Source organism: Gasterosteus aculeatus, chromosome 7, assembly GCF_964276395.1.
Source record: "Gasterosteus aculeatus chromosome 7, fGasAcu3.hap1.1, whole genome shotgun sequence".
NCBI lineage: Eukaryota > Metazoa > Chordata > Actinopteri > Perciformes > Gasterosteidae > Gasterosteus > Gasterosteus aculeatus.
The window spans coordinates 12,806,388-12,827,919 of NC_135694.1; the positions used below are offsets into that span (position 1 = coordinate 12,806,388).

At 42.8% G+C, this 21,532-nt stretch overlaps 1 protein-coding gene and 1 long non-coding RNA gene across 5 annotated transcripts in view; one reads left to right on the forward strand and one right to left on the reverse strand.

Annotated features, from left to right (window-relative positions):
• The window catches only part of focad (focadhesin), a 35,945-nt gene that overhangs the window by 12,783 nt on the left and 1,630 nt on the right, over nucleotides 1-21,532 (forward strand). For 3 of the 4 annotated variants that reach the window (XM_040180049.2, XM_040180050.2, XM_040180052.2), the window contains 35 exons: nucleotides 34-121; nucleotides 1,909-2,102; nucleotides 2,729-2,989; nucleotides 4,997-5,101; nucleotides 5,283-5,384; nucleotides 5,469-5,596; nucleotides 5,747-5,873; nucleotides 5,967-6,101; nucleotides 6,902-6,952; nucleotides 7,476-7,559; nucleotides 8,677-8,815; nucleotides 8,960-9,148; nucleotides 10,549-10,670; nucleotides 10,786-10,878; nucleotides 11,259-11,347; nucleotides 13,027-13,068; nucleotides 13,156-13,264; nucleotides 13,901-14,017; nucleotides 14,575-14,813; nucleotides 14,906-14,995; nucleotides 15,244-15,391; nucleotides 15,577-15,696; nucleotides 16,214-16,336; nucleotides 16,606-16,683; nucleotides 16,983-17,054; nucleotides 17,301-17,403; nucleotides 17,522-17,602; nucleotides 17,739-17,867; nucleotides 17,943-18,058; nucleotides 18,554-18,814; nucleotides 19,322-19,411; nucleotides 20,034-20,211; nucleotides 20,299-20,396; nucleotides 20,755-21,006; nucleotides 21,097-21,172. In XM_040180049.2, coding sequence (XP_040035983.2) covers nucleotides 34-121; nucleotides 1,909-2,102; nucleotides 2,729-2,989; nucleotides 4,997-5,101; nucleotides 5,283-5,384; nucleotides 5,469-5,596; nucleotides 5,747-5,873; nucleotides 5,967-6,101; nucleotides 6,902-6,952; nucleotides 7,476-7,559; nucleotides 8,677-8,815; nucleotides 8,960-9,148; nucleotides 10,549-10,670; nucleotides 10,786-10,878; nucleotides 11,259-11,347; nucleotides 13,027-13,068; nucleotides 13,156-13,264; nucleotides 13,901-14,017; nucleotides 14,575-14,813; nucleotides 14,906-14,995; nucleotides 15,244-15,391; nucleotides 15,577-15,696; nucleotides 16,214-16,336; nucleotides 16,606-16,683; nucleotides 16,983-17,054; nucleotides 17,301-17,403; nucleotides 17,522-17,602; nucleotides 17,739-17,867; nucleotides 17,943-18,058; nucleotides 18,554-18,814; nucleotides 19,322-19,411; nucleotides 20,034-20,211; nucleotides 20,299-20,396; nucleotides 20,755-21,006; nucleotides 21,097-21,172 — 4,429 coding nt within the window. The remainder of the gene's footprint in view (nucleotides 1-33; nucleotides 122-1,908; nucleotides 2,103-2,728; nucleotides 2,990-4,996; nucleotides 5,102-5,282; nucleotides 5,385-5,468; nucleotides 5,597-5,746; nucleotides 5,874-5,966; nucleotides 6,102-6,901; nucleotides 6,953-7,475; nucleotides 7,560-8,676; nucleotides 8,816-8,959; nucleotides 9,149-10,548; nucleotides 10,671-10,785; nucleotides 10,879-11,258; nucleotides 11,348-13,026; nucleotides 13,069-13,155; nucleotides 13,265-13,900; nucleotides 14,018-14,574; nucleotides 14,814-14,905; nucleotides 14,996-15,243; nucleotides 15,392-15,576; nucleotides 15,697-16,213; nucleotides 16,337-16,605; nucleotides 16,684-16,982; nucleotides 17,055-17,300; nucleotides 17,404-17,521; nucleotides 17,603-17,738; nucleotides 17,868-17,942; nucleotides 18,059-18,553; nucleotides 18,815-19,321; nucleotides 19,412-20,033; nucleotides 20,212-20,298; nucleotides 20,397-20,754; nucleotides 21,007-21,096; nucleotides 21,173-21,532) is intronic. The other variant, XM_040180053.2, reaches the window with a different exon arrangement.
• LOC120821492 (uncharacterized) lies at nucleotides 17,058-17,917 on the reverse strand. The gene is made up of 2 exons (XR_005712550.2): nucleotides 17,719-17,917; nucleotides 17,058-17,576 (listed from the first exon to the last, which is right to left on the reverse strand). It is a non-coding gene; the product is annotated as an uncharacterized LOC120821492 (long non-coding RNA).

The following is a 21,532-nucleotide window of genomic DNA, read 5'->3' on the forward strand; positions in this document are numbered from 1 at the left end:
CAGTCATCTCACCTGCACTGTTTCCATCTGCAGGAGCTGCCGTTGGATGAGCTGTTGATGGGCGTGGCTATGCTGCTCTTAGAGGTCCCTGCAGCTCAGCAGACCAGCCTGCTCAGTCTGGGTAAAAAGCCTCTTTAATAAATCTGTTGAATCTGAATGTGTGAAACATCCAGTACTGGACACACAGGGAGAGTGTGATTGCACGATGTAGTTCTTCATACACTAGATCATTTACACTATATCAGCGGCTCCCAAACTCAAGAATGCCACGGCCCACTTTGAAATCTTAAAATCTTTCGCGGACCACCCAAACCTTTAATCACAACTCTGATCAAAACATAATGATTAAATGACCTCCGCAAGGTATTTGCTCGCTTGCGAAACGTGAACTTCGTTGCTCGCGAGGAGAATCTCTGCTCGCGCTCAAAAGAGTTTTCCACGTGCTCGCTGTTGTTCTGTTTGACAGTAAGGTGGAGACGGTGCTTTCAGGGTCCGATCGATGCCGTGAAGTGCGTCCGCTCCCGCCGCCCCCTCGCCATCCACGCCTTAAATCTTAAATCGGCTGCTTTTAGAATAACTTATTTTCCCCGTTAAGATGGTTCAGCTACTGTAAAGAAAAGGGCGCCGTCTCTCGCTCTTTGATCTCATGAAGTGCTCGGCGAGAACGACAGCTTTGTTTCTCCGACACGCCCTGAAAAAAGCTCCGTATCTCACGCGCTTCAGCGCCGCTCAGCATCTCGCCGTCGTAGGCCGAGCTTTGGCATGTTTGGCAGAGCGCCTTGAGCGCCGTGTACAACCAGTATGGATTAACCAATTGATCCATATATAAGGCGCTCCGGATTATAAGGCACCGTCGTTTTTTGAGAAAATTAAAGCCTTTTAAGTGCGCCTTGGAGTGCGTAAAATGCGGTATATTTACTTTAATACTACAAGAGGGCGCCCCGTTTGTTGAACAATGACAGGCGGACAAGAGCAGCCATTTCGAGCGAGAGCCTTATTGTTTTATTAATCTGTCCGTTTAAATTGTTTGTGCTTCATCAACTAATGTTTCACATAACTAATGTGCCGTATCATCAATATTTTTATATTCATTTCAAACTTTTAAAAATTGAAAATTAAACTATTTATTGTAAATGACCTCTCGCGGCCCACCTGCAGTACCTTCGCGGCCCACACTTTGGGAATCGCTGCACTATATAATTTACACTAGATTTATCATATTTGCGCTGATTTAACTGAAGCCATAATCCCCTTTATGCTCTCTTAAAAGCTAATAACTCAATTGACAAATTCTAGCACTCAGAACACAGGACTTGGTGGTGTACTGCTGCCTCCATCAGTTAGTGTTTATGTGACTTGTTTTTAGAGGTTAAACAAACTAACCAAATATCCCATAGACTGAGAATCATCACGGATAACTGCTTCATTACAATACGAGACTTATTATACATATTTTCCACATAGAAGTGGTAGGTTTATTTTAACGACATTGCTAGATATAAATTGTATGGCTCAGTAAACCGATCGGTACTATAACTGCAAAATCATTCAAAACATGTCAACACATTTGAAGAACAACGTTTGATTGACAATGATAAATTATATATATTTAAGCTTAAAATTGACCTATACAATTTGGCTATGCATTATTACCTCGTTAATTTACAATCCCTCCAATAATTGCATTAGTTATTTTATGTATATGACATAACATTTAACATGCACTGCATTGCCCTTGAATGTATGAACTGTGGTGTGTGTGGTTATTCCTTCCTAGCTACATAATTTCCCAAGATGGCATGTTAAAATGCCCGTTGATCATTTCATCTCTCCCACTTTACACCCTCATTTGCGCCAATAGATTCTTTGACCTTTTTTCTCTTCTCTCTCTCTGTCCCGCTGCCACAGCTCTGGGTTTAGTTCCTGAGCAGGCTGAGCCGTCGCCCTGGTCCAGTCCAGTCCTGGTTCTTCCTGTGCTCCAGCTCCTGTCCTGCTCGGACCTCACCGAGCCGCTGGCTGACCGGCGGACACACAGCCTCAACAAGGACCTGGCCCACAGGCTTCTGCGCCGCATCAGCAGACCGGCGGGGAAACCTGGTCAGGTGACCATCAGCGAGCTGTTGACTCAAAATGACCAGTCTGAGAGCAGGCTATTTTTAAACGTCTGAGCTAGTTTGGCTGAAATAGTTTTATCCGACTGTTTATTAACGGGTACATCAGCAGTTTTCTCATACTCTTTGTTACACTGACTTTATAATCCAATGCTTTTCCCACCCAGATTTGATCTGTCACTCACTGCTGAAAGTATAGAGCACAATGAAAAAACAATACTTTATATATATATATATATTGCAATTAAGAATTGAGCTCTATAGTGAAAGAGCAGTTATATTGGCTAGGATTGAAGTATTTTGATTATCTCCTTTAAATAATAATAATGACAAAATAAAACTGAAAAAGAACATTAGTGATTCCAGTTGAACACCTTAATGCTTTTTGTTGAAATTAATGCATTAAAATGCAATCGGCATTGGTGAAAGTTACTTCTCCTCCAGTCCAACACTACGTGAGTGAGGAAGAATGGACCAGCTGCTGTTCTACAAGGCTAAAGCTCCTATCCTCTCACTTTCTCTTTTAACATTGAATCTTCTTTTCCAGTTGTTGATTAGTTTATTCCTATGTCTCATCATAAATTTGAGCATGACAGATAAACGGTTCTCCTCCTCAGTCTGGTCCCCCATTGGCTCTTCCTCTCACTCCGTGGTACAGCGAGCTCAGTGTGGCACTGTCCATGCTGCGTAGCGTGGTAGACCATCCGGCGGCAGCAGCTGAGTGGCTGCTGTCCGTCTGCTCGGCCCTGTCGTCCAGCCACAGCCGGCTCGGCACCCTGGCCCTCATCGTGACCCACCTCATCATCGTGGGTGGGGAAGACGTGTGCCAGCTGGCTCTCAAAGCAGGCCAGGCCGTCGCTGCAGCCGACCCCTGCCAGGTAGGTGATCCACCAGTTTCACTTCAGATGGCCAAAGTACAGCTACCGCTGCCTTTTGTTAGTATGTAGGGGCCTCAATTTGTAAAGAATATGAGCTGTTCTGCATTTCCGGAACAGAGATCTGAGTATTCGATATAGCTAGGTTTATTATTGTGGTTTTGTTTGGAAAATGTAAGGTTTTTATCAATGGGATTTTCAATATCAAATTATTTCACCCCAGAAATTAGAAAATACAATCAACAGCCATGGAGAAAAATCCCTATGCTTTTAGTAATATATTACATTTTTTAAAAATGTTTTTCTAAAATGTTTATGGAATATTTATGGCATTAACTAATGGTAATTTTTGTTGAAATGTATAAAGCCAAATGGACAAAGTAGTAGAAGGATCAGAATGTGTATTTTGGGTCTTGGATCAAAGGAGAAAAAGCCCAAATGTCAAGATGTACCTCGGCATGAAAGAAACCGTTTTTACGTTTCGAATAGAGCAACTAGGATATTATTATTTTGAAATATATGGTTATGGTCTTGTTATCAAATATACAAACAAAAATAAATGCAACAGACTTGAAATCATTTAAAAAAAAATGTTTTCAAAAAGAAGCAGAGAAGCTCCATTGTACTTAAGGCTGTGTTCATGTACGTTGTGCTGAACATATCAGGTCGACAGGTAAACCTAGAGGAACTGTTGGAGAACAGGTGGAATTAGAAAGCAAAGCCTGTTTCACATACGGTTTGGGTTCTCTTTGCATTTTATGTAGTTAGAGAGACCTATTAGGGCCATCACCCCACTCCCAAATTGTATTCAATTTTATCAGGAATACAAGGGTTAAACCAGGCTTTGTTTTTTAACATTATTTTAATAATCTGTTGTATAAATGTAAGCACTAGTGTAAACTATTTGGGAAAAGGCGTTCTGCTTTTGGTCGTATGAAGAGAGAGGCTTAAAGAGACCCCCCCTCCCGACCCTGGAGAACGATAAATGGAGCCACTAGCTCCAGAAGATGAACTGAAGTATCACATTGTTATACTCTGCTCATTACAGGGGCTCGTTAGAGGCCTCCCGGTGTTCCCCTGCTGCTCTAATTGCTCCCAGAACGACACTTGGCTTGCCGTTCCAATGTGCTGGTGGAAAGTTATTGGCATATGAGACTGCTTTGGACTTCCCTCTCCAATATCGCATGAACCATGTCTGCCGGCTTAGTATGTCTTTGTTAGAAAAGTAACCACAAAGGATTGATCCAGTATTATTTATCTGCATTGAAGCTTGTGGTTTAGAGTCAACACTATTTTTTTCAGGGATTCAGCTTGAAGGAAAACCCATTTCCTTCTTCTGTACCCCACCGTGCTTCCTCTCAAGCAGGTGAAGTGGTTGCTATGCAACGGCTAAGGTGCAGGGCAGCAGTAAGTGCTTTATGTTAATTAAAGGCTGTTAGACTGCAGAGCTGTTGACGACATGCGTCCAAGGACCGTCACCGGTTCCTATTTTCACTCTTTGTCAGACCTGGGTCCGTTGAATGGAATGGACTCAACAACTGGTTTCTGCAGAGACGACACGTGCGCTTCTCTGCAACCCACACATATTAAGTGTAAAAAAAGATTTGTTCTTTATTAAGCTTTTTGTCATCAATCATTCCTATCTTAGACTGCCCTTGGTATTAGATGATGTGTGGTTTCACCCAGAACCCTCTCAGAAGGTTCAATCCTAAACAAGAATCCACCCACAATCATTTTTGTTCCAAGGGATTTGTCTAGAACCCACTCTGGGTTCCTTTTTGAGTCTGTTAATGTTAAAGGTCATGGGCTGATGATGCTGGTGCATCATGGTTCGTAATCACTTCTCAATCTGAAAACTCATTTTTCAAACAACCATTGGCGAACTGGGTTACAAATGGTGCTGGGTAGAATGTTAGGACCGAAAGTGTGTCAATCTGAGTACTTTTATCCTGTTGGGATAAATCTCCTCTTTTGAGGTGCTTGATCTAAAGACACTGTGTGTGTCTGCAGGTTCCCTCCCTTATTCCTGTTCTGTTGTTCAAACTTGGGAAGGAGAAGAATCCGGTCCTGGCTCACGCTGTGCTGAACTGCCTGCCAAACCTCGGGACTCACAAGGTACCGAGCACATCTGCAACGTTATGTTACGTCATGAAATGCAAACAACCGTTCATCATCTCTGAAGATCGCTCTTCATAAAGCCTGATTGATATTGTGAATGTGCACAAGCAGAGGACTCGGAGAGCTCATTTCAGTTGATCTTAATCAATAAGCCAGGCCGTGTGCTTTGTTGTTCCAGTTCTGTGTCCCCATGGTGCTGCAGACTCTCCACATGCTGGCCAGCACCACTAAGCTCAGAGCGGTGGCAATGCGCCTCATGACCGCTCTTTGGAAGAAACAGGTCCGTGATGAGTGACGCTCATGTTCTCCCTTTCGGGTTGTTGTCCGCCTCCTCCTAACCACCCGCTTGGTCCCTCCCTGTCAGGATCGAGTCTACCCGGAGTTGCAGCGTCTGCTGGGCCAGCAGGACAGCAGGGTGGTGGTGGGGAGGGACTCCCAGTGGGAGCAGATCCTGGCCAGAGCCGCCTGCGTCAGAGACATCTGCAGAGAGAGGTGATGGACGAGGGGCTTTCTTTAAGGGAAGACCTTAGGGTCTGATTGATTGAATACAAAGGGAAGGGAGTGGATTAGAGTCCGATGCTTAACTTTGGTCATTTAACTTCCACCCACTCATTGACACCATGTTTTATGATTGTGTAACAGGCCTTACCAACATGGAAGTGACATGTTGGCTGTCATCACACTTACTCTGAACCAGTGCACCAAACCAGACATGGCCACCCCTGCTGCTCTCGCCCTGCAAGGACTACAGGAGCTGTGCCGGGCAGAGGTCTCACACACACACACACACACACACACACACACGTAGACAACATTTGCTCCATGTGCAGTATACCTGACTTCTATGAGGATTGTCTTATAGGTTGTGGACATTGTCTCGACATGGAGGAGTCTGGGACCCGAGCTGAGCTGTGACTCGCGTCCCCAGATGGTCAAAGCCATTGCAGAACTTCTGGCTCTGGTTCCCCAGCTCCCTGTCAAGTCGGATGAATACAAGGTATCTGGTGTACTGCGTGAAAGCCTCTGTTTGATGCACTGTTAGGACTAGTTCAATCAGTTTGTCTGCTGGTTCCAAAAGGGGCTATCACATTTACACACCACTCTGGCTAATCAGAACCGTTTTTCCTGTAGGAAAAAAAAGACAAATGTACAAGTTAGGGCTTTAAATAGGTAATAACCAGCCAACTGTCTTTGTTTGCCTACTTTTTGTTTGATTAAAGCAGGTTTATGTGTCTATAGAAAGAAGGAACCTCGCCAAAGTTAAAAAATATCCCTGCAAGCACTTCTAAAGATAAGAATATGTACTCCAAGAACAATACAAGCACCTCTTATTGAGCTGGCTCCTGCAGCTGTGTGTTTTGTGTTTTTCTGTGAGCTTTCTAAAATATTATGGTCAGAATGGTTATCATTGTACATGAAGACCAAAACCTGAGCTCATCGACAGACCATCCCACTTGAAATGGAGACCCTAAACAAAAGTATCAGACTGACAGACCAGTTCAACAGTAAGCTTTAGAGTGGTTGATACTTTGGGACAGAGCAAGGCTAGTAGTTTCCACCCAGTTTCCATGCTAAGCTAGGCTAAACATCCACTGACTTAAGTTGTGTTTACATTACACATTTAAGAGAATGGTCTTGAGATCTTACACTCAGATTGTTGTGCTATATCTATACAGAGTCTATATATAGGCTATAGATATAGCACAACCCTAACCTAAGCCTAATATAACCTGTGAGTGTATGTTGTTACATTTTAAAGCTAATGTTTGCTTTACAAATGCTTTTTTTTTTATCCAGAAAGTGAAGGAGGAGGTGGTCAGCTTTCTCTGGAATTATGCTGTGAGCATGGTACGTGTCCTGAATGTAGTGTGTGTGTGTGTGTGTGTGTGTGTGTGTGTGTGTGTGTGTGTGTGTGTGTGTGTGTGTGTGTGTGCGCGCATGCGTGTGACAGACAGATCTAGGGAGGATTTGTGTTTTCATTTACAGAATTGAATCGTTTTAATAAATTATTTTTCCTCTCACATAGATAAAAACTTGTGCAGCAACTCATTTCTTATATTGAAGTTATAGATTTCGAACAAAAGCAAATTAAATGATTGGCTAAAGGTTAGGGAAGGCAGCTGCTGAACCTAAATGCAGTACATTCCTAAAGCTGCGGTTATTTGTTTTTTTAATAAAAACAATGGATCAAATGTGTTCATCAAATGTAGCTACGTTCCCCATAAAATGTTCATAATTCAGCTTTGCAGAGGCCTGAAACATCGGCTCAAACCAATGGTAATCTCTGTGAAAACACAGTCTACATTTCTTACAGTCTACTTCTATTTTAAAACGTTGAGTCATCTATGTGTGTGTGTGTTTGCTGTAACAGGATCCAGAGGTGGCCAGCTGTGGCTACAGGGCTTTAGCAGATTTTCCTGAAGTGGTCCACACAATACATCTTCTTCCTGATGCAGTAAGAATCAACAGTCTCAAGTCTATAACATTACATCACACAATGAGTAGTTTTCCCCCCACACTCAAATTTCTGGTAAAGCAGATGATTGTGTGGTATCACATTGGAAGCTTAAAGGGAAAATCAGGCCCCTTTTTATGTGGAAGTCCAATAATTGTTGATGGCTAAAGTAATGGATTGAACTTGCCGTCATGTGACCTGACAATGAGATGAGGATGAACCACTGACCTTCAACTTCTAGTCCCTGCCTCTTAGACCTTAAAAGGAGAGCCTCCTGATTTACTTTATTCCCACAATTTGAGAGCTGAGCTGTAATGTTGGCGGATACATTTTGTAGTGCTTTTCACTCACTCAAGTTGTTGGAGTATTTATGGGAGCCAAAGGATACGGCTAAAGAAAGGCAGCGGCCAGGCCGAGCATGAATATGTGGCCTAATGGTCGGGGACCCTCCAGTTGAAACTTGTTGGGGGGGTTATGTGCAATGCATTCTGGTACATGTAGGCACTGCTGGGGTTGCTCCAAGAGCAATGGACTCCGCTTTCCAGATAAATACAGCACACACTGAAGAATGTATGGCTTCAATCGTCTTAATTCCACATCCCATGCATTTGACATGTTGGTTAGTGCGGAGAATAGCTGTCCTTCAATCAGAGGATCAGGGGTTTGATCACTGGCTCTACTTATCTGCATGTAATTAGACATTGCTCCAGTAGCTGTGACTATGGTATGTGGATGTTGTAAATGTTAATTGCTGATGGGCAGGTGTCAGTGTATGGTAGCTCCTCCCATCAGTGTTTTGAATGTGTGTAATGGGTGAATGATGACATTAAAGAGCTTTGAGCGGACGAAGATTAGAAGAGCGAAATACAAGTACAACATGTGTACCATTTCAAAACCAGAAGGACAGTGTTTTGTTTTTTTGTTAGTCATCAATTCTTTATCAGTTGATACAAATTCAGAATGCACCGAAAAAATATAATTGAAATTAGCTGTAAAAATAACTAATATGAATATGTTGCGTTACAGATCGGTTCTCTTCTCATAGCTCTTCGCCTGAAAGTTTCCCCTCTCTTTGATCTTCTGTTAACATCGTCTTGTTGGCTCTGCTCCTGTGTAGGCCAGACCAGCTGCAAAGGTCCCTGAAAATGAGGAGGATGAAACCGTGACGGAGGAAGAGAACGAAGAGAAGGATCTCTCCATCCCAGGTTCATCTTATGTGAAGCTGATGGCTCTCACCCCTGTGTCTGTTCTACCAGGTACATCAGGTTGTGGTCAAACATCTAGCATCTAATATGTGCTGTGGTGCTTCCAACAATGGGCAGTGTTAGTGGTTGCAAGGTCAAAATGCTTCTCATTATTGTTGTGTCTTACAGACTCTCATTTAGAATTTGTCTTTTCAGCCTTCGAGCTCTTTCTGACCTCACTGGTGAAGCAGGAGATGGGCCAGATGCCCCGGGGGGTGTACTTCTCCGCCCTGAGGGGGGGGAACCTGCGTTCTGACCAGGGAAAAACCATGGCCGGGATCCCTTCATTCATGTTGAAAACCTATGAGAAGAACAAGCAGCCTGGGCTGAAGCCTGGACTGGCAGGTGAGCAAACCAGTCCCCTTTTGTGTGAAGCTCTCGCTTTGGAACTGTGGTACACAAGTAACTACCTCAATATGCTGTCTGATAAGAGACTTAAATACTGGGCTCACAAACTGACGGTCAGCAAACAAGCTATCTTGGAGAGCTTTCATGACAGATCAGTGTTTCCGGCTGGCTACCGACTTAGCGGTTAGCTCAACAGCTACAGTAGTTTTTCCAGTTTGTCATTAAGATTTCTGATATGCACACAGTTACAGTGGAGCAAAAAAGTATTTAGTCAGCCACCAATTGTGCAAGTTCTCCCACTTAAAAAGATTGGAGCGGCCTGTAATTTTCATCATAGGTACACGTCAACTATGAGACACAAAATGAGAAAAAAGAATCCAGAAAATCACATTGTAGCTGTTTACCTATCGCAGATTCAGTCTTCCCAGCGTGGTGCAGGTCTGCAATTTTTTTTCTGGTGTCCTTTGCCAGCTCTTTGGTCTTGGCCATAGTGGAGTTTGGACTATGACTGTTTTACCCCATCTCTGGCCCTATGCTATACTTTTTTGCCGCACTGTAACTGCCTGCTCAACAGCAGATAGCAGATACAGTTGGTGACCAGCTGTTTTAAATAGAGGAGCATCTAGCAGCTGAAGTGACTGATATGGTTGTTGAGTTGGCGGAGACCAAACCAGAGATCAAAAGCAATGAATATCAGGTACACACAAACAAAACTCCCAAGTAAATGATAATGTTGCTCCATAAGTTCTGGATGTGTATGCAGACAGCTGCTTGCTAAAACATTAAAAAAAAAAGTAAGATGGGCGTGAGTATCAGGAAAGGGATCTGAGTTCTGATGGGAGGGAGGGACTGGTTCTGAAATGACAGGAGAGTTTGTGAACAGGCGAAAGGGTGAAAACAAATTAGGATGATGTGAAATACAGAGGTCTCCATTTCCTAGTCTGCAGAAATGTGAGATGCAGAGTGCAAAACCATGGTACCTCGCTTTGCCGAGCTCAGAGGCCACTCATACTACAAACACTGCGTATGGAGCTACAGAAATGAGGCCCCGGTAGCGTCTCATGTAGTGGCACAAACTACAGTGGCAATACTCAAGGCTGTCTCTAGCGTCAGTAATTGGTTTGTCCATTCAGGACGAGTCACATGGTGGTGCTCAATATGTAGACATTAAGGGCTCCTTAAGGAATACATAATGATGGTTATTTGCAGGTGATTATACACAACTGAAAACATAGCCATGAATATTATATTACAATTCTGCAGACCCCAAATTACTATCACTGGCGCTTTATGGTTTTAAAATGTTTTGGGTTCTCCTATATACACACTTTCAGTATGTGATTACAAAGCCTCTAAGGTTGAGTGTGTGTGTGTGTGTGTGTGTGTGTGTGTGTTAGCTGGCCTGCTGCTCTGTTACGACCTGCCTGTGCAGACGGACCGTGAAGGCAGACGGATCGACCGTTTTCTCGTCAGCCGCAGCCGCAGCTACCAGCAGTCCTTGGCAACTCTTATTCACGAAGTACGTCTCCACCAGCTCCTAACCCAACTGTCGAGCTCCTCTTTATTAGGAATTTAAAAGTATTTCAAACGGACCCAATGAAACCTGTTGTCTTCCTCTTGTTGGTGATGTGCAGGTGAACATCCAGCCATCCGAGTGGCATCGTGCTCTCCTCCTCCCTCAGGCCTGGAGAGGTTTCATGAGCCGAGCTTTCCACGCTGTCCTACAGGTTTCTGCTTTGAGCAGCTGATGGATCAATGATATAAGAAATGATAAACACTGCATTAGGTTCTAGAGGGTTGACGTGACGCAGGGGTAGAGAGGGTGGTTGGAGCCCCGGCTGCCCCATGGCCCATGTCAAAGTGTCCCTGAGCAAGACACCTGACCCCTAATTAGTCCCCGGGCAAAAATGTAAAAAGCCATGGGTTAAAAAGGTAATATAAGTTGCTTTGGATAAAAGCTAAATAACCTGTAATGTAATATTGGCACTGATACTTCTGGATATTTGTTATATTGCTCAAAGTATGTGTTTATAACTCGTTTGACTGAATCATTTTGATTTTTACCTGAATGGTAAAATTAATCGTTGTGTTTTGTGTCCTTCTCCAGGGTCGACGTGCTGAATTAGAGATGCTGCAGAAACGAAGTGAAGAGGAGCCCCAGGAGCTCCAATACAAACAGCACTGTGCCTGGCTGTGGTGAGAGTCGCACACACACACACACACACACACAATACTGATTACTGTCTAAAGACAGTTTGGCGGTAGTAGGTATTAAAGGGGGAAGACTATGAAAATTCCACTTTTTTATTGCTTCTACGCGTTAATCTGGCATGTCTAACGACTCAAAAACTCTGGGGGGGAAAAAAAACGACTCCTGCGATTCGTTGTGGTTGTTACGTCAGAAACGTCGTGCTGGAGTCACTGCGAATGAGCTTCCTTAACATTCTCTCGTCACTATAAAATCAGTCTCTTACATGGCCTTGGCCCACCCACCCCACTCAGTATTGATACGATATTTTTCCAACATCGGATACACCTGGAATAGCAATCTAGCAATTGGCTCATTAGCATTTAGAAGAACAGGCACTGAAAACAGGTCACTCTGTGGTGGGCTGTTTTAGACGGGGTAAAAAGGTTTTAAATGATCCTTGTGGTATTTTCACCAAATTATGATACAGACATTTCATCAAGACCCCAAGGAACGATATCAACTTGTGGTCAAATGGGCATACGATCCGTCCTTTAAGGTGTTTTTTTTTTATCCTATTACCTATTGATACTTTGCTCTAAACTCAATTTCAGGATATTTTAGCTCAAAATGAGAAAGGGCAGGAATGTGTCTTATCACGTGGAAAAGGTTGCTAAAAACCTGTCAATTTACCTTGATTGATTGATATATATATATATATATATCAATCAATCAATCAATCTATATCTATATATATATATATATATATATATATAGTTAGACATTATTTGTTATCAATACACGTTATTTTATGACAGGTAGCAGCATTGTCATGAAACGTATTGTTCAAAATACATTTTTGTTGTTGTTGATTGACTCTTATTGAGTAAGATGATTGACTCTTGACTTAAAATCAGCAAAAGGGTTGAGCCAAAGTGGTCCCATGTGTTTCCATGTCATACTATATTGTAATTCTAGTCATTACAATTAAAAGGACATAAAGCGTTTTTTCTTGTCAGCTTTTTTTCATATAGCACCAAATTTAAAAATGAAATGGGGATTTCCTTCAAATGTATCATATTTAGACTGTAGCAATTTTGAAAACATTTTTTTATTTCATTGATGTCTTTTTCGCCTTCATTTGAAATGGCATGCTACTTAGGTCCCGAGGTGGGAGTCAAACCTGCAGCACTGGAGCACTTTTGCTTGCTCTTTGCTTATTTCAAAAGTACTTATCCCAAGATGCTCTGTATACATAGTAAAGTATATATATATATATATATATATATATATATATATAGTTTAAACATATACAATGAATGAATTATGCATGCACTCTTATCTAACCTAAAACTAAGACGTGACGCAGGGAGAAAGATACTGCCATTAGTAGAATGTTCCCAACCTCAGGGCACTGACCCCCACTAGAGGTCACCAAAGCCTCAGACAGAAGGCAAAAAGGTTTGAGAACACTGCTATATGTTATAAGCATTAAAAAAGCTGTTCTGAAAGGTCTGTCTATTTGACTATGATACAAAAATCAACATCAACTAAATTATGAATAGAAAATGAATAGAAGAGAACTCTTACTCAGACTGTTGTTCATTGCATTAGCAGAAGAAGGATTCTCCGTTAACACTGCGGTCCTCATCTCATTCTTTCATCCTTAACTTTTCGTCCCTTTCAGGGCCAGAGATCAGCTGGCCGACGTGATCAAAGCTGCTACAAAGTGAGTCCTGCTTTACACCATTTCTGCGCGTGCGTTTGCCACACACAGTGTGAGTGTTAACCGTAGTGGGGGCTCTGTGTTCCTCAGGGACAGTCCTGTAGTTCAGGGGAACTCCATCCTGGCTGTGAGCGGCCTGGCTGCTGTTCTGGCTAAATATGAGAGCAACCTGCCTGCTGATGGAGACGGCAGCCTCGGGGTAACAGTATTAAAATGTTGTGTATATATATATATGTGTGATATATTACTTCATCTTTGTGGGATACAATACAATATTTATAACTATGGTAGGTTTATTAAGTTCAGTTATAATTATTTTATGAATGCAAATTATGCATTCATAAATTATTCAATTTAAATTTCACACTGTTATAGTTAATTGAAGCATTCATGTTATTAGTGATTACTGTATTGATGTATTTTCCGTGTATTCACTCAATTTCTGAAGAAATCCTGTAGTACTGCGTGTGGGTTTAGCAGCCAGTAAATTGATCATAAGATACATCTCTCAATAATCAAAGATATGGCTGATATCTTTTATGATTGGCTATTATACTGATTTCTAGGTGTTGTCAGGCAAACTGACAAAACAACCTGTTACAATGTGTTATTAAATAATTAAGATATATTTGGTGATGATCTAAAGATCAAAAGCAGCAAAGAAAACAAATTAATTCAAATGAAGCCATACAAAATAAATGACAATCCTATCCTAGACTTTCAACTAGTCAGGTACAGGAATGATTTTGGTCTTCAGAACCGGTTCGTCCCCCAAACAACCATGTGATCAACATCATGATGGGGAAATTAATATTCCTCTTACTTCTCGCTGTAGGCTGGACCAGAGTTTGTCCCCTCAGCCAGCTGGTTGGCTATTGTTGTCAACACCATGCTCAGCATCAGCAGCAGCAGCTACAAAGCCAAAGGACAAGTCTTCCCATGGTTCCTACATGTAAGTCTTGTCTGGGCTTTTAGTTTGTTCTACTATGAACATATTGGCAGGTAGAGGAAAGGAAGTCTTTTTTTATTACAAAGCAAGTTTAGGGGCTATACAACCACTGTGAAAGCATGTAATTGATACGTGCAGTCACTTGGTTCATTCAGTGTTTTAATCCAGTTATCCATCTTACTCTGAAAATGGCAAAAAAAAGTCCACAAAATCTTTTTATGTGTGCAATGAAAGAAATATGAGAAACTAAAATATAGTCACAGTTTATGAAATGGTTATGTTTGACACAGACAAGTGATATCACTCAGGACATTTATCAGACTTCACACAGCTCAATCAGGGGACACCACAGGCTTTATACTACTCTTTTCACATGTGAGTCAGCTGAACACCCAATAATAGATAGGTTTGTGCACTAATGTGAATAGAAGCTTTGATTTAAGACAATGCGTTTGTGTTACTAATAAAGTGTAATAAGTGTGAAATGACATGCAAGGAGCTTTAACGCCCTGCCTGATTCCTAACCATGCTGCCCTCACCGCTCCCTCCTTCAATCGAAGCGGTCCTACTCTGGTGAGAACACAGCGAGTGCTATCGCTCGCTCCTGTGCCAGTCTGGCGTTGTCTCTGCTGGTCCCGGTGCTGGTGGTGTGGCAGAGGGACGGTCTGGGACAGGTCCTGTCAGCGCTGCAGGCCGGCCTGCCAGGCTCCCCCACCGCCGACGACTCCCAGGCTGTCCAGTTCCACTCCGGCCTGGCACTCGGCATGGTGCTTGCCAGTGTGCAACACCAACGCCTCAGGTATGATCTGAGTCTGTAGTAATGGCTCCACCGGATGCTTTAACCCATCACGTACTGTTCATCTGATGATCTGGTCTCTCCCTGTTCTCCAGTGATGTCCCTCTTCACAAGGACACTGATCTCCTCCTCAGCTCTCTGGATGCTCTGGAATGTTGCTCGTTCAACACCAACCTGGAATACAAGTGAGTGCTGAGTGCTTAACAGTACTAACCAATAGGGGATAACAATAGGCAGTATGGTTAACACCATTGAGTGGTTTCAAATACTGGTCAACATTGTCATGAAGAAAGTTTTCTAGTCTGGTCAATTCCCAGAATTGTGCTCTTATTTTTAAGATATTATTTTCCCCAAAGTCAAGTAGAGAAAGCCCATTCATGCCAGCTTCACTGGTCTTATAACCCAGTTTCCTTTTTTCCGCCCCCTTCCTCAGTACTGGCTGTGTTTTAGGTCTGGGTCTGGTGCTCGCAGCTCTCTGCAGCAGTGGACATACGGACCAACATGTCCACATCACCCTGACACTGGACAAACTACTGTCCAACCTGCAGGACAGCAGTGGGCAGGGACGCATGCAGCAGGAGGTACAAACCCTAGCTTTAGTGGTCCAGGATGAATCCCTCGCCCAAACATGGTGTCAGTATTTGGCAGTATATATGACTTATTACTTATGAGGTTCAACGTTATCCATAGAAAACCTTTATTAGAACAGGAATTTTAACCTATTAATACATTTTTCTTATTTAATTATTTTACTTTGACTGTGCAGGTTTTGGCGTACTCTGTTGCCTGTATAGGCGTCTCGGCCTTTAATGGAGGACTTATTGATGCTGACAAGGCTGAGGAGGTCATGAACACTCTGCGCGCCCTGACTGAGGAGAGCCAGCAGGTCAGCAACAACTGTTTAGGACTTCACCTCAACTAAAGCGCCTACATCTATTCCTTCCTTCTAGAGCGACCGACTTGCACAGATGAGATATATAATCCCTGTAGAAGAAGAGAGCAGCTGCTCAATCCGGTGTTTTCTGACTGCGAAGCCTGGTGTTTGAGTTGTAGGTACTGACTCTGGTCCAGTGTGCTGGAGGTCTGACGGAGCCAATAGAAGCGCATCATCTGCAATGAGTACACACGAAGTTCGGAGAATTAAGTATTGCCTGTGTTGGAATAGCTACACTGCTTATTATAAGGGCAAGTTAACATACAATCTGGTAATTAATCAATTAGCAATTATAACATGGGAGGCCAGAGTAGACTCATGAAACCAATATCAAGTAATCAAGCTCTGTTGAAAGGTGGTTGTGTGTTTCTATAGAAAAAATTGCATTGAATATTTTGTACAAAGCTCCATTCTGAGGAATCCACAGTCTAACGCCTGGTTTCTATGCTGTTGGGATGCTTCTGATCAGACCCCAGGCTTCTCCCTGGCTCTGGGGCTGGTGGTCCACGGCCTGTCGATGTCAGGCCATGGTAAAGCAGAGGACATCCATCATCGTCTGCTGGCAGCTTGGATCAAGATCTTATTGGCCGAGGTCCTACATTTACATTAACTCTCCTATCTGCAACTGCAATATATAATGTATTTATACACCTCTCATCTTTACAAACAGATTCTGCATTCACATATAGGTAATAGATCTCCATTTAGAGAGAGACAAATCTGAAGTTTACATTTCAAACTATTCACTGCTCACAGTAATAAAAGTATTGTAACATCTACAATTATGTACAAGCTTTAATTATTATTACACCATTAAGAGCATGTTGTGTGTTCAGTCGAGGACTTGTCTTCATGTTTCAGGGTTGTCCTACTATGCAGCGCCTGGCCGCCGCAAATGGCCTGGTGGCTTTAGTCGGATCTGAGAGTTCTCTCATCCAGGTAAGCAATTGCTTACTGGAGGTCCGTATCCCTATGAAGAAGTCCCCTGATGGCAGGGGGACCCAATGAAACTGTGACTTGTTTGTACACATACTTTTTAATATTTAATCCAATAAGTCAAGTATCACAAATAAATCCTTAAATTGATATACTGAGCATGTGGAATTAAATTATGTGGAATATACCTGAACTAGTTGGCAATCAGGGCTAATTGATTCCACTTTCTAAATATTGGGAGTGAACTATTTACACTTCTAAATAACTTCTCTAATGAGGCATTGCATGTTTCTTTCTTTCAGCAAACAAGTGAGCTGGAGCTTTCCTCCCAGAAACGGAGCAGGCTGAATGAGGTTATTCGAGCCATCACACAGGTATGTCACACCACAGATTTTATTGTTGTTATTGTTTTCACCAGTGACAATGTTCCCCGTCTTTTAGCATTTAGCATTTTAGCATAGCATTATTGTCCCTACTCCAACATGTTTCACACTGTCAGACACCAAAAATGCATCGTCACTGTTTCAGCACAGTATTTCAAAATGAAGTTTCTGTTATTACAGATTTTTTCACTTGCTCTGATTGTATTATGTAATAGCCGTATTGGTTCTCTTTTGCAGATCATAACATCCTCAGGAGCCATTGGTTTGCAGTCCAACAGTGCTTGTTTGGTTGGTCATTTGCATTTGGCCCATGTATCCACCAGTCACAGTCATACAGCAGGTAAGAATGGAGCAGTGCACCTGTGAACCTCCATGTTCTCACAATTCACCAGGATTCTAGGTCGGTGGTATATGTCTTTGTCTTTATTCATCTCCTTGTTCTCCTCTCATGTTGTCAGTCCCTCAGGATTTCAGTTACCTCCCAGAGAAAAGCCTCATCCGATCCATCGTTGACTTCATCTCAGAGGCAGGGAAAAAAGGTTAGATTACATATTTAACTATGTTATTTTCTTCAACATATCACACACTTCTACATAAGGTATGAAAACACTAATTAAACATGAATTGCCTGCAAATGCTTGAATTTCACTTGTACCTCTCTTCTTGTGGACCCAGGTCCAGAGTTTGCTCATCCAGCTCTGGTTAAATCGGTTCTGACCCCACTGGCATCGGTTGGAGCCAGCTTCCAGTACCCCCCCGTCAACTGGAGTGCTGTCTTATCTCCTCTGATGAGGCTCAGCTTCGGTGAGGGCTCTCACACACGTGTCTCTTTGTGCCTCGGGGTTAGTCCAGGCTCAGCATCTCTTTTGTCATTGACAGGAGAGGATGTTCAGCATCAGTGTGTGCGGCTGGCAGCGTGCCAGGTTCAGTCCTCTCAGAGTGCCTCTCTCTTTCTGGGCCCCTGGCTGTCCCCGCCCCTTGTGCACAGTCTCAGCGTAAGTTCCTCTTGAGTAGTGAGTGAAATATGTTCACAGCATGGCAAGTGTTGATTAGCGAATGAAGGCCTCAGCCTAGCCCAGACAAGGGCTGACTGACATATATTGGATTTTTTTTTTTTATTTGGGGCCATGGGCGTAACTTTGTGCTCCGTCTTGACAACCACAGACTTGCTTAATCGATGCTGGATTTTAGCACATGTTTGTGATGCAAACTCATTTCAGTTGCAGTCTCAGCTTTTTGTTAAGGATAGATTTGACTCAATATTCATAATCTAAAAAGTAAACATTATGTACAAATTTGTATGACAATTAGTGAGTAATTTATCATATTCGTAAATGCATTGTACGGCTCACAAATGCCAACTAGTTTGAGCAAATGTGAATTAATTTTACAATTTTAAATGTATCCTAACTTTGTGTACTTGACAGAGTGCTGTATATTACTCATAATACAGTAAACGTGACTTTGGAGGATTTCTATTTCTCTTCCAGTACCAGACTCGGGCTTTGCTGTTTGAGAGTGTTGGCTTGTGGATGAAGCATGTTTCTGAAGATAAGCTCCAGGTCCACTTGGAGAGTCTGGGTCTGCAGCAGTTCCAGGGGGATCTCCGACCCCAGCGACTGGCCCTGTGCCGTTCCCTGCTGCAGGGCCTCGCCGTGGCCATGGCTCTCCAAAGCCCCCCCAATAACTGCTGGACCATCCTCTGCTCCACCACTGAGAAGATCTTCACCCTGCTGCCCAACAACATCCAGGTGCTGAAATTAAACACACTGCTTTGCCTTTAGACCAGTGGTCCCCAACCTTTTTTACCTCACGGACCGTTTTCATGTCAGACAATATTTCGCGGACCGGTTGAGAAGGTCCGACATTTTTCAGAAAAAAAAAAAAACCTTTCTGTGGTGCGGCCCAGTACCAAACGGCCCACGGACCGGTACCGGTCCGCGGCCTGGTGGTTGGGGACCACTGCTTTAGACGACCGGCAATAGGAAAACAGAGCCGAAAGCAGGTGCTAAAGTCTAGTTTTCTTTCAGCCCACATGAATTACAATATGCTGATATTACAGCTGCTTTCACTCTTCAGCTGACATTTGCCCTTTTAATCCTCATTTGACAATATAAGTTTACAACATATAACTATGAGACTAAATTGTTTAAAATTGAAAAATAGTTGGTGTATGGTCTGGTAAATAATTTTACCAGACCATACACCACAATATCTATGAATATTTATTTTGCTGACGATACATTCATTTGTTTTAGGATAATGAAGTGGATTTGTACGTGGGAATCAGCAAATGTTTGTCTGAGATGTCTGATGCAGAGATTGAAAGAGTCACACGGGTCCAGGAGGTACAGTATGGTGTGACAAAGTAAATGGTATATTGTAAGAAAAGAGAAGTGCTTGTATCATGTGCAAACATGGTTACAAATGGTTTGGCGCATGGCTTCTGGCTGAACAACAGAGTGGATTTTGAATGATAGCTCTTTCTGGATTATTGATTGTGGTGTAAACTCGACATACCGACTACATGTATTGTGAATCTGTTATCTAGCAGACATTTCTGTTAATCCTGATTTTGTTGTCAATGTAATCCTTATAGTGTGTTAGTTACAGAACTAACTAAACTAACTAACTAAAAGTCAGTACATGGTTAGCTTTGCTTAGCATAAGGGCTGTAAGCAGAGGGAAAGAACGAGCCTTGCTCGATCCAAAGTTAAGATACACCTCAGAAGCTCACTAATAAAATACGATTTTCTAATCTGTAAACAAATTGTAATTTGTGTGGTTAGTGGAGCCTTTATCAGTTGAAAATAGCATTGAAAAAAGACTGAAATTCTGATGGATGCATTTATGTTAGTAGAATAACATGGCATTCCAGATAACAAGTGGTGCATGCTAGCACCTGCTGTTAACCTACAATTATTAGTGACCATGTAAAAAAACAAATGTTGAACACTCTGTCCTGTTTAGACTCAGATGGAGAAGACCTGCTTCGTCCTCGCTTACTTGACCTCCCAGGGCCGAGTGCCCCTCCTGGGGCTCAATGACGTCATTGCCGGTGTGCTTCGTGGTTGGCCAAGCCGCAGAGTTGGCTGGCTCCTCCTGCAGACTTTTTACCAGTGTCGCCTGGCCACCAGCCCCAATACTGGTTAGAAGAATCTCTGGTGCATTCACGTCAAGCAGGACATATGTTAATGTCCGCATGTCTTTTGAGAGGATTTGTTCTTCGTCATAGGTGTTTCAAAAAGAATGGATTGGCTGCTGGAGCTGATGGGACACATCCGAAATGTTGCCTACGGTGCAACATCCGTCACAATTGGAGACACCAAACTGGTATGTGTTTTCTGATTCATGGTGGAAGACTTGAGATAGTTCTAGAGATGCCGGTGTGTTGGTGTCACATACCGCAGACGATCCTCCAGCAAGTAGGTAAGAGTCATTCCTAAGACTATAACTCCACTCTGTTACCCAAATAAAAAAAACAAATGTACAATTAATTTGCTGCTGTTAGAATGGTCTTATTTTACACATCCTTGTCAAAAGTGACACCTACAGTGCATTACCCACAACACAACCTGATTATGCCAGTAGTGGCTTATGTATTCTGAAACCTATGACTGACACAGACAGACTTTACACAGCTCCCTCCGGACACTCATTTGAACATAGATTTCCCTTTTTTTTCCGGCAGGCCACAGACTTCCTGTTCCAGGTCTTTGCTGCTGCCGTAGTTTCCTGGGGTGACCACTCCATGCCCCTCCTGTTCGGCATCAGGGCCCAGTGGTTCCCATGGCAATCCGACTCAAAGCCCCAAACTGTGCGACATGGTCTGTACGGTGAGGAGTCGCTCACGGAGCGCGCCCTGCCACAGTGCCTGCTGGGTATGTCCTGCAGCCTGGCTCTACTCCTGGCCAAAGAGCCTTGGAGCAGCCAGACGCACAAGGTTAGTGAGTCTCATATTCTGATTTTTTTTTAAAGAATCACTACGATGAACAAAATGATTACAGTCTGAGCATGTCTTTGTGTGTCTCAGTTCATAGAGTGGCTTTTCACCATCATAGAAGGTCCTGATCAGACTCTGTCAGCCACAACTGTCAGCACAGCCAGAGGTAAGCAGTGCAAACATCACAGCAAATGTATTATCTATCTATATTCTCAATGTATTATTATGTGATACAAAATGTTGAGCTCTTCAAATGACACCGGCTATGGCCATGTTGATTTAAGTCTGTGATGCTCAAAACTGGGCAGTTTAAAGAGATGGCGATTCCCACAGTGGCCAACTGTGGTGTCCCTGAAAGCATTTCGCCCATGTAGAGCAGGGGACATCAACGACATTTGTCCAATCAATGACAATGAAAATATTCATTGAGAATTTATTCCCATTCTTACACGAGGATATGGCACAATCATTAGTTTCCATCCGAATTGTTTAAGATGGTGCTTCATCATAGACAAATACAAAGTGC